Below are 12,233 nucleotides of genomic sequence, written 5' to 3' on the forward strand. Positions count from 1 at the left end.
GGAGTAAACGCTTTGTACTTGCTCGCAAGTTTCAGACTTCCTTCACTGCCGCCTTTATGCCGTGAATTTCGCGCATTTGGATGAGGCGCAGCTGCCTCGCCCAGAGGAAAATCACCCTCGTACCGAGGCTCACGCCTTGCCACTGTAGGCACACGGGCGTTCACCTTAGTTTGGGGAAGAGTTGGGGGGTTTTTAACTCTTCCTACAAGATCACAGCTCTGCATCCCGATCCTAGAAACTCCAGAGCTTTAAAGCAAAAGAAACCTTTGTGGATGCGTTTTGTACGTGTCTTCTCACGTATCAAAATAAAGATTTAGATGCTTTAGACTGCCTACTTAGACTCAAGCTACCCGCTGCCTTTTACAGCGGCGCTCTAGTTGTACCGCAAACCGACGCACTCAGCGCTTTAAACATTTAAAGCGCTTGCGCAGATGTTAATTTAACTCATTACTTATCTCTCCGCCGCTTAGTTTATCAAAGGAATAAAAGCAAAACGACACAACTTGCCCAAAGTGAAGCAACTACTCCTTGGCGAAGCCTAGGCCAGAAATAGGAGTGAAGTTACGAAGGCACTGGGGGCACGTAGACATAAAAAGGGCTTTTTAAAGGAAAAATGTCGAGGTTGGGAAATGGGGAGTTTTGGTTTTGAAAATCGCTCTAGTTCCAACAACTAGCATGGTCTTCATCTGCCGCTATTACTTTAAATATTTTAGAAAAGGAAATCTTACGGACAAAGCAAATCTGAAGATCCACGCATTTTTCACTTACCCCCCAAAATTCCAACACACAAACGCCGTTATTTATTTCAACCGCATTTTTAGTATTACTGTCAGAAACACGAAAACAATTACATTCCAAACGCTTCCAAACCAAACACATATAAAGTATCTTGCCGAATTCTCTCTTGAATTTCAGGACCACTCAAGACGGCCCGGTAACCCCTCATTTTGCGCTCATTTCTGCTCTTTGACGATGCGGGTGCGTGCTATTTTAACGGAGAAGCCTGCCCTTATTTGGGACAGCAATTAGCCCAAGGTCAAAGAACCGAGACAGCTGTTCACCATCACATTTTATCGTCACCGCCGCACGTGCGCTCTCTGCTTTGCGTTCTCAACCCTCCCCGTGCATCTGTGCCGCAAATCCAGCGCTGCTCGGACTCCCTGCTCGGACTCCCGGTCTGGTGCGTGCGGTGGTCCCTTCGCAGCGCGCGCGTCTCGACGGCTCCTCGAGGCGACGGCCGACACCCATGGCCTGACGTTCCTCCGAGCTGCCGACGCCGGCGGTGACTTCCACGGTCGGCCATTCTCCTTTCGCTGCTCCCGCTCGTGATCCCTCAGGCTGGATCCCCGCGGATTCGGGGTGACCGACTGCGGTGGCCGGTCTAAGGCAGCCGGCCGCAGAGACGAGCCGAGGGGTATCGGCCTCGTCTAGCTTGACCCTAACTTCATCGTGAAATACGGACTGTCTTGCGGTGATTCCGGGCCTAAGGAGAGTTGTCACGAATTACTAATTGTGACGAAGCTGTTTATGCCACGACAGCCGGTTTATGCCACGACAGCCGGTGCGTTTATCCCACGACAGAGCGGGGCCCGCGGGTCCGGCACGCCGTGTGCCGCCACCTCCAGCAGCCCTTGCTCCTCTCCCCGATCTCCCGCCCGGCGAGGCGCTGCGGGCCGCCGCACGAAGCCCCCGCGCCTCGCCGAGAGGCCGCCGTCCCCCCGGGGGGCACGGCCTCCCGCACAGACACACACACCCCCCCCCCCCCCGCCGCCGGAGCACGGCAGCGCGCCCCCGCCAACGAGCCGCTTTCGCCCCAGACCCGGCCAAAGGGAGGCCGGGGCCAGCGCAGCCGCGCTGCGGGGGCGGCCGGTGCGGCGGGGAGCCTGGGACGGGCCCCGGGGGCGGCGGAGGACGGGCCCCGCCCGCGGACACCCGCGCCCGGCAGGTGCGGGCGGGCCCGGAGGCCCCGCGGCCGCTGCCGCCGCCCCGCGCGCGACCCGGCGCACGCGCGGTCCCGCTGCCCTCCCGCACGCGGGCAGGGCCGCCGTGACGCGGGGGGGGGGGGCGGGGCGCCCCCGCCGCTGCCGCCCTCGCGGCGGCCCCTGGCCGCGCGCGTGCTCGCGCTTCCCGCCGGGTGCCGCCGCTGCCGCGCGCGCACGGGTGGGCCGCCACCGCACACGCACGCACACACACACACACACGCACACACACACGCACACACACACACCCCCCCCCGGCCCCGGGCGGGCGGTTTGTGACGTCAGGCGGTCGCCGAGGAACGGGGCGCAGGTGCATCCGTTTCCTCAGGGCGAGAGGCGCCGGGCGCGAGCGCCTCCCGCTGCCGCCGCCGTCCCCGGTGCGGAGCGGGGCGGAGGGGAAGGGAAGGGAAGGGAAGGGAAGGGAAGGGAAGGGAAGGGAAGGAGGGCTCGGAAGGGCTCTCCCCGCTGCCGGTGCGGCGCGGGTCCCCGGCCGCAGTGCGAGAGTCTCCTCGCTACGGCGTCCCCGACCGGCGGGGCGGGGGGGAGAGAGGGAGCCGCGACGGGGCGGCCGCGGCCGGCGGGCTGGGGTCGCTAGGGGGAGGCACGGCACCGGCAGACGGGGCAGAGGCGCGGCGGCCCCGCTGGCCGGCAGCCGCCGCGGGGGGGAGCGGAAGGCGGAGGCACCCCTCGGCCGGAGGCGCCGCGCCCCCCGCCCCGGTTTTGCTTTCCCTTTCGGCGCCAGCTCCCCCGGCGGGCGGCGGGCTCGAGGGAGGCGGCGGCCGATTTATTTATTTATTTGTTTGTTTCCCGAAAGGGCGGGGGCGAGGGGAGGGGGAAGACCGAAGACCTGCGCGGGGAGGACGCGCCAGCTGGCGGAGAGGAGGGCGCGGAGGCAGCCCCGTCACGGGAGGAGGCGGCGGCGGGGAGGAGGAGAAGCCGGCGCGGAGCCTCGCCTCGCCTCGCCTCGCAGCCCCTCCGCCGTCACCGCCTCGCCGTCCCTGGCCGCCGGAGGTACCGGCGGCCGCCCGTCCTCATGATGGCCTCAACCACCACCTGCACCCGCTTCACCGACGAGTACCAGCTCTTCGAGGAGCTCGGGAAGTAAGGACGGAGCCCGTCGGGCGCGCCCCGCCGTTGGGGGGACGGCGTGGGGTAGCCGGCTCGGGGCTGGGGAACCGGGTGGGGGGGAAGGCACCGCTGGCTGTGAGGGCTCGGTGCGTGAGCCCCGGTGGCGGGCTGCCGCCTGACCGATGCTGAAAGCCCGGCGGGGCGCCCGGCTGCGGAGGGCCAGCGGGGGGAGCGTCCTGGCTCCGGCCTTGCAGCCCCCCCCCCCCCCCCCCCGACGCCCGGGCGCTGTTTGCGGGGTGGGGGAGCGGGCTCCGCGCCCGCCCGTTCCCCGGGCTAGGTACGGCCCCGGGGCGGCGAGAGGCTCCGGGCGGGCGGCGGGGAGCTGCCCTCGGCCTCCCGCCGCGGGAGGTGCGGGAGCTGCCGTATGGTTACTTATTATTTTTTATTCTTATGGCTGCAGCGGGCAGGGGTGGGGGTCTCGGTCGGTGAGGGGACGGCGGGCGGGGCGGGGCGCGGCGCCCCCCGGCGGCGGGGCGGGAGGCGGCGCGGGGCCGGGGACGGCGGCTCTCGGCCCCATCGCCATGTTGGCGGCCCGGGGAGGGCGGGCGGCGGGGCGCCGGTGTCACCGGGGGGGGCGGGGGGGGGGGACACGGGGCCGGGAACGGGGCCGCCGCCGCACGGCCCCCACGGTGTGTGCCGGCCTTGGGGTAGTGAAAAGTGCCCAGCCGCCGGCGGTGACAGTCGGGGATGGGTTCGGTGACACGGCTTCTACCCGCGTTTCTGACTAGAGTTTGCTGTTGCGGTGAATAAAATCAATGTTGGCCGGCACTTTCTGAAAAAAAAATTACTATTTTTTTAATTCTGCCGACATCACACCTCTCACTGAAACCCGTTAAAACCTTCGCGCCGGTAATGGCAGTGAACTGTTTCAGTCGGGCTGACACTTTGTCCGCTTCTTGGTTTCCAGAGGGGCGTTCTCCGTCGTGAGAAGGTGTATGAAAATCACCACTGGACAAGAGTATGCTGCCAAAATTATCAACACCAAAAAGCTTTCGGCTAGGGGTGGGTATATTTTAACCTAGTATTTATGATGCCTCCTCCCCGTTTTTTGCATTCTTGTGGTAAGCGTTAAAAAATAATAAAAATAGCTAACTGATTTATACATATATTTCTTCGTACATTTTTTAATTATTATTTCCTTGGAGTGGGGTGGGTTTTTTTTGTTTCCTTGGTGCTTGGTTTTTTTCTGTGTTAAAATGTTTCGTGGATTGACTGCGTGGAGGTCTGAGGTTGCTGTAAAGCATTTCAAGAGAAGATGTGCAAATACTAAAACAATTTAACGTAATGCAGCCTCTTCAATTTTGTATCTAAATAACTTTGAATATTAGCTTGCAAGCATTTTGCAAGCTGATTTTTTGGGGAAGATTGAGAAATAGTAAGTTTACATTATGGCTTTTATTTTAAGTATAGCTTTACTGAATTCTGTGTTTCCATTGCATTTAAACATGAACATCATGGCTTATCTGACTATGAATGCATGAGAAAAAGTGTACTTCTACCTCATACTAAACTTTGTTAGGAGAAGAAAATTATGTTAAGGAAGAAAATTGTCATTTTATGAACTAACCATTTCTGGAGCAAGTCGTTCTGATTAAGTGATGAACTGTTTTACTGTTACAACCCAACCATAATACCTGCTGCACAGTTGGTTTATACTTTCCGCGTGATGCGTATATTTCCTAGGTATTTTCAGTATCAGTGGATATGTCTTTATGATATATTTGAGGTAAATATACACATACTGTGGGTTGCTGTTGTCGAAAGCAAGCCTTAATGGTCATATGTCAATTGCGTGTTAAGTCCAAGTCGGAGTGCTTGTGCTAGGGTGTCAGGGATTACGGGTTATTGTCCATTAACGTTATCTATGTTTTGATATGAATTTGTGGTGTGGTAAAGAACGCGGCAGTGAACAAGCAAACAGTGTCAGAGTGTAAACCTGATTATGGCCTGGCTTGCTTTTGACGCAAAGGAATCGCTGCAGGTAAAGAGCAGTTTGAATTAATTCATAAAATTTAAACATAAAATATTACATATGACATGGCATGTTCTGATAACATGCTGCTCTCTGACAAAGATCTTTCAACATTGTGTCAATACTCTGACTTTCAGCTGATGAAAGTTGTGTGAAAATTCACTTTTTACCTTTTGCTGAATTTTAGTCTTCATTCTCTCACTGCGAGATTTGTTTTCCTTTATTTTTCAAAAGGTATTTAAATTTAAAATACTCCTTTGTAGAGTTACAGATTTAAAGGGAGAGAGGTTAAGAAAACGGTAATACTTGAGATAAAATATTTTCACAAGTCTGCTCAAAACAGATCTTCCTTTTTCTTTTGTTAGCACAATAATGTGATCTGTTGAATTTTGATATTTAAAATAAACCACCATATTCTGTGTGATTTCATAGATCTAAGTACCTTTCAACGGGAGAAGCTGTAGCACGATCGGCACCAGGTTACTTAAGTGCCATGGGTTTTATGTATGATGGGATAAATCTTGAAATGCTAGGCTAAATTAATAAAAACTTCGTCTTCCTTAGAAGTCATCGTTTGGAACGTAGTATATTACAAGCTTTAATTTTGTACTACTTTGACTGTTCATGCAGGACCAGGTTGGTCCTTGGTGTAGTCCATTAATGAGTGGAAGCATATTCGGGAGAATTTGGCTTCTAAGATGGAATGAGGCAAAATTCACACAGAGATTTTTCTACAGGTTTAGCACATAAGCTCATAAAGGAAGGGGTTACACTTCAAAGCTGGACTGTGAAATACCCTTTCTTATCAGAATGCATGTGATGCCATGTCCACGAATGCAGGGAATGCATTTCCATCTCGGTTTCCAGAGATCCCAGAAATATTTGAGCTTTTTTATTTGCTTGATTGGGGTTATTTTTGTGGTGGTTGTTTTGGTTTTTAGCTTTTTGAAATCTACTAAACAGCTTTTGAAGAGCAAGCTTCTTAGAGGAATCTTCAGATTCTTATTAGGCAATTCTTTAATTGCAGAAAGGTGTGCTTTAATTGCACTTGTGATGCAAAAACTAAACATTAAAAAGCCTCAAACTGTGATACTTTCTCCTGGCTGATAATAGGTATACAGCTTATAACTAAGATACTGTTTTGCAAATCTAAATTGTAGGTTTCATTCTGAACTGCTTTATGATGAGGTAGCAGTTCACTTTGGTGTTTCCTGCTTCTTACTTGAAGTACCAGTTACAGTGTAAATCTAAAGGACTGTTCATGGGGTCAGCTTCATCTGTAACCTTTGTGCTTTTAAGCTGATGATCAGTTATGTATATCTGCTATGCTCTTATTTACAAATTGTAGTCCAAAATATAATAAAAACACTTAAAAAGAAATTATGGTTTTAAATATTTGACTTTATGTGACAATTCCAATTCCATGTTTTTCTGATTTTAGTAATAGAAATAATAGCTATTTGCAATTTAAATCTCTTTATTTCAGTATGGCAAAAAATGCTTTTACTTATTCTAATAACATATATTCTCTTCTTCAAGTACTCTTAAGCTGTACTTGAAAGTTCTGAGCTTTGACTTGGCATTTACTAAATCAGTTTATTAAATTGATATTAGAATATCAACAGCTAGTTTTGTATCAATAGAGTATGTTCTAGACAAGCTCACACGATTTGATTATGCTGCTGATTTTTAAAAGGGGGGGGGGGAAGGTATGTAACTTATCCCTCTAAAATTAAATGCAACAGTGAACAAGCACACAGAAAACTAAGAATAAAGTGAAGAATGTATGTTTGCTGGTTCTGGGTTCTGTATCGTTTCACCTGATGAAGTCGTCGGGATTTTCTTATTACTCGGTTTCTAAAGTGTGCTGTTTTGGGCTTCTCTGTGTTGTTCTTCTTGTGTTGAAAGCAATGTAGATAAAAGTGAATTTCTGTGACGTGACTTTAGTTTTCCCGTCTGTTCTAAACACCAAATAATTAACAAATCATCTTTTTCTTTTTGTCATTATCTGTACATCTTTTATCTTCTCTTTTGAGAGTCTTCTGGCTTTGATCCAAACTGATTTCATATAAACAAATCCCATTTTCTTAACAGGTGTGGGCCTTGTTTTCTGACTTAAAGGATGAGACAAGTGTTTGCTTCTCTCATCATACTTGAAAAGATCAATTACTAATATATTTTCATTGGATGTAATTTTTGCCAGTAACTCATACTGACGTTTTCTCTGTAGCGGCCAAAAGCACTGTGCCTTTGATGGCAATTTGATGGCATCTGGGAGAGGAGGGTGATGTTCCATTCCATTTTCTTTTCTAGGGTGCTTCTGTAAATACTGCCTAGACACACCTCTCCCAGCCCTTAGATTACTGCAGCAGAAATACAAACCGCTTTGTTTATGGGCATACGTATTATTAAGAGTAATGTAAGAATCAGCTGGAGGTTACCACTTCTTTGTGAAAAAGCTCTCGTGAGCTTTTCAGGGACCAGCCATTCCATTAGCTTCTGTGAGCTTTTGAGCTTTAAGCCTTGGAGGCTTCGCTGGTTATTTATCTTCCTTCTTAGCAGGAAATTTCCCCAATCTTTTTCAGCATCTTCCCATTCTTCAAAGAAGAGAGTATTTCCTATGAGCTTGTCACTGCAGATGCAAGGCATAGCCAGAGGTGACCAGAGCAACTGCACTTCCCTGCAACAAGCTCTGATGGGTGAGGAGGCTGAAAACTCCACCCTTTCGGAACAGTATTTTAGTGGCAGTATTGAGTAATCTTGCTGTGGGAAGAGTATTTCAGTGTCTAAAGCTGTCCACGTAGAGCACCTCATGATCCCTAAAGTGATTTAAAATACATTAGGGAGGTGAACGCAATGTGAAGCATATGGGGTAGTATTTTTCAGAGTAGTTTTTCATGACACAGAGATAAACGTTTTTGTTGTGTCACTAGACCAGCATTTCATTTAGTCAGGTAGCCTGTGTCAGTCAGTGCCAGATGTTTTACAGGAAGGCAAGCTCTAATAAGGCTTCCTGTACTCCATAGGAGGAGAAAATAATTCTTCCTAATCTAGCTAAAGATCTTAATCTCTGCAGCACACATTTACCTGTGCAAGTTTATCATAACATATGTATTTTTAATGCTAATTTCTGTTCTTATGTACACATTAAATTATTCCCACACATAGAGTACTGTCCTTAAGGGCATTTAGTTGCCAGTGAAGCAGATTTTGTCTTTGTGAGGACAAGAATTAAGCTTGGGGTTTTAGCTGTTTTCTTCAGTATCTTGCTCTAGTCTGTTTCTCAGGTTAATTACCTGTTGAGAAGCAGTATGTTTGCCTTCGTCCATGTGTCAAGAATGTTTTTGAAAATGTTTGTTCATATTCTGTAAGAAGGCTTACCTGCTAACATGTGGTTGTTAGCACAGCCACCTCAGACTTCTTTAATGGTTTGTGCTCTTTCTGTCCTTCAGCTTAGTCATGGCATTCTTTTCAGTTTGACATAGATGTTGTGATTTGACATGGATATGTTTGCATATTTATCTGCAAGTATTTGTTTCAATTGCAAATTACCATAATTTAGCAGGCTACTCGTTCTACCTTTTAAAGTTGAGTACATTCAGGAAGCACAGAGTCGTAGAGAGCACTCGTAAGAGGGTTATTTAAAAAAAAAAAAAAAATCTTGTTTTTGGTTAGGTGTTCTCTTCTGAAGGTTTGGAGCTTTTGTTATGTGCTGGTTTTAGTGAAAATCTGAAGAGCTTTCAGATACCAGTGAGAATGAGGACATTGAAACTCATTGTGATGAGTGTTGGTTGATAGTAATTTATTCTAACAGTTTAAATGAAATTTGAACTGAATTTTCCTGGCAGTTCATAGTTAAATTATCCATGGCAAATATTACATGATTTTGATAATGCCACTTCTGTTTTTCTTTGCAAAGGATTTATTTTCTCTCTTCATTGTGACTGTTGTTGCTCTTAGGAAAGGAGATTCTCTTTATAGCTCATACACTGATGGGCCATAAACAAATTACATCAGAATTTGAAGATGCACATATTGCTCTTGCTATCATTAAAGCTTGTTGCTGGTGTTCTTACGGAGAGGTATGTACTAGAAAAAGTTAAAATTGTACCACATATTTCCACATGGAGGATGGGGAAAAAGGAATTCTAGTATACTCTGCTGCTGTTCTTGTCACATGCTTCAGAGAAATGTCTTTGATGTGTAGGTTCATAGTTTGAAGTGATACTTTAAAAACAGTGCATACAAGCTATCCTGAAAGTTGAAGTTTGTGGAAGCGTAGCCATTGATTGCGATGGACACATGACCCAAATCTAATATGTAAAATAACTTGGGGGAGGCATGCAGAATTAAAAAGGTGTTTGCATCATCTGTCATCTCAGCTTGACCAGGCTCAGTGGGGCGGGGGGGGAGTACATAAGAGACAGTTTTCTGTCTGAACTCCAAGATTATTAAGCATGCCTAAAATTATAAATCAATTGAGTGCATCTGTCCCTCTTGGGAGCTTCCCATTTTCTCTCATTGTGTTTCACCACAACTTTGGCCTGGACCCCCTCTCCACTTTCAGATCTCTTCCACTGAAATGTTAACAACAAAGGGTTTCTTGGGGACGTATTTGGCTACCGCTTTCCTGCTGTTTTCTGTCAGAAGTTGCAAATTCTGGCACCGATGTGTGCTTCTGTTTTGTGTGTTCACTTACTGTGAACTAAAGCTTTAACTGCATATCTGAACAGCTCCACTTTCAGAATTGCTTCTGTTGGGAGAGAAGGGACAACTAGAGGCAGGGGAAAATACAAACTGAATACCATTACTCGGCGTCCGCATCTGCATTCTGATACTGAAATATGGATGTGTTCTTTTCCTCCTGGTCTGAGAGAAGTTGTGTTCCCTGGTAATGTTTTACTACTTATGTCCAAATCGTACTTCCAAATGAAAGCCTTTGGTCAAATATGAAAACAAGGAAACAAGCACAATGGTGAACACGTAACCTTTATTGCAGATTGGTTCTGTCTGTTTGCACATAATACTGTGCATAGAAAATGTCGTTTTATGTCCACTGCAATCTGAAACCACAGGTCAGCTGTGGTATTTAAGTGACGTGCATCTGTCCTCATTGACAGCAAGGTAGAAATACCCTTGTTTCTGGAAGAACTGAGACTGAATTTCTGAGAGTTTGTTCTGCGCCTAATTTCAAAACCTCTCTTAGTCTTAAAACCTAACTAAAATAAAAATGGTATTATAATGTGAAAGTCCTGACATCTGTAGGTATATATTTGTCCAAATACTAAAAATTATTTCTTTGCTTTCTCTGGTTATGATTAGTGGTATGTGAAGTCATCTCTGCTGCTTTTATTTACACTATTGTGATTCCAAGGTATGGGTTTGGGTTTTGAGTTTTTGTGGTGTGGTGTGTTTTTTGGGGTGTGGTGTTTTCTTGGGTTGGTTTTTTTTTTTTGTTGGTGACCATTTTGACTATAGCTTGGAAGATAGGAGAAGGCTGTATTTTTTATTTTTTTTTTAATTGGGAGGTGCCTGATATGAGAGATTGAAATAAAAGCTAGCTAAATATTTTGCTTTACAAATGTAAATACTGCCAAGATGGTGCTTTTTGTGTATCTGTCCTTCATTTGACCTCCTGAGAAATGTAGGCCAGGGTGTTTCATACGTCAGGGTCCAGCTTCCTCCTTCATATGCATTTATTACACCTTTGTCAAATGCTTTGTAAGGATATTGTGGGGATTTTTAAAAGATCACGTGAGAAACATAACTTCTGTTCATTGTAAAAGGTTAATAGAGAACAAAAACCTAACTTAAAGATGGAAGCTCCTTTTGTTTAATTCCTTATTAAAAATAATTATGCCTTGAATTCAAAGAAACATCTGCTGTGTTTTGGAGAGACACAGAAATCCAATCTGTCTGTTTATTCCTTGTATGTATTGAGCTCCGTGTATATCTCTCTGTGCATGTTAGTGCAAATTCCTTGTCTGTTTAATCCTAGTATTATGAGAAATGTCTTGTGCATGGTATCAGAGAGAGTGGAGGATTTGTGTGACGTGGTTTTAGTATTTTCTTCTAGGGGAGACAGTTGTGCTGTTACCCAACGTCATTTTTCCAGATTGTTGTCAGCTTGTTCTGAAATGCATTGAGATTTGGTTGTTTGAATGAGAAAACTTGTTTTAAAGCTTTGCAGCCCTGTTAATTCCTGTTGCATCTGATTGGAAGCTGCTGGATATATTCTGCTGAACTAAGAGTTTACTTAATTTCTCTTGAATCTGTTGCTTCTATAGATGCCACTGGATAGAAGCACTAGCTACAGCCGAGAGTCGAAACAGCTGGGGAGGGGGAACGTAGGCAAATTTGCAAATATATCTTATCCCTGATTTAGCTTTTATTCTAATTCAGGGCCTCTTTAGTGGAAATTGAGAAGCATAAATTGTGCTACAGCACATATTTATTTTTTGTAATTAGGTTTTTAAGTCTAGAGAATGATAGTTAATATGCTGAGCAAGCTATTACAGATAAGTCTCTGCAACTGTTGGTTTAGGTTGGTTGTATTTGGTAGAAAGGAACTTTGCCTACCTGGTGATTTGAGGTAGCATCTATTATGTGAATTCCTAACCTTCCATAAGCAGCAAGTATTTCACAGGAAACTTGGAGAGTAAAACAGGCAGGCTTAATTTGAAAAACAAACCCCAAAACCTCTCAAAAGCAACAAAGTAGATTTTATTTAATAATGGAGATGTGATGCCGTGGATATTTCCTGGTCAAGATGAAACATTTCATCTTGTGATGGGCGGCATTTTTTTTATTCTTACCACTAACCAAGAATTTATACACTGCTACAACAAGTTAACATCCTGGTGATGCTTTCCAAGAGAACTGTCTGGCATCCATAAAAATAGAATGAATTTAGGTTTTGGCAGTCACTTTCACCTTGAATGTAGAGCATGCTTGTTGAAAAAGTTCACCACTGGTCATATGGGGTTTTTTTGCTCAGTTTCAGTCAAATCAGTCAATTGGGTTGTCAGCTGGACAGCCTCTCCCCCATCCTAAATGTGCTGTGTAGGGAGTTGGTTCTTTTTATTGTGCATCAGTTTTTGCTCTGCCAACACACAGTTGGCAGGGCTGTGGAAAGCATGGCTGCGGTTACATTC

The 12,233-nt window shown here is 46.6% G+C and overlaps 1 protein-coding gene across 3 annotated transcripts in view; it reads left to right on the forward strand.

Annotated features, from left to right (window-relative positions):
- The first annotated feature begins 2,805 nt into the window (after positions 1 to 2,805).
- The window catches only part of CAMK2D (calcium/calmodulin dependent protein kinase II delta), a 163,581-nt gene continuing 154,153 nt past the window's right edge, over positions 2,806 to 12,233 (forward strand). Inside the window, exons 1-2 of one of the 3 annotated variants that reach the window (XM_072861741.1) lie at positions 2,806 to 3,080; positions 4,015 to 4,109. In XM_072861741.1, the coding sequence (XP_072717842.1) occupies positions 3,013 to 3,080; positions 4,015 to 4,109 (163 nt within the window). In that variant the 5' untranslated portion in view covers positions 2,806 to 3,012. The remainder of the gene's footprint in view (positions 3,081 to 4,014; positions 4,110 to 12,233) is intronic. The other 2 variants (XM_072861739.1, XM_072861738.1) reach the window with 2 other exon arrangements.

The sequence above is a fragment of the Ciconia boyciana genome, chromosome 5 (assembly GCF_034638445.1).
Source record: "Ciconia boyciana chromosome 5, ASM3463844v1, whole genome shotgun sequence".
In the NCBI taxonomy this organism is placed as follows: Eukaryota; Metazoa; Chordata; class Aves; order Ciconiiformes; family Ciconiidae; genus Ciconia; species Ciconia boyciana.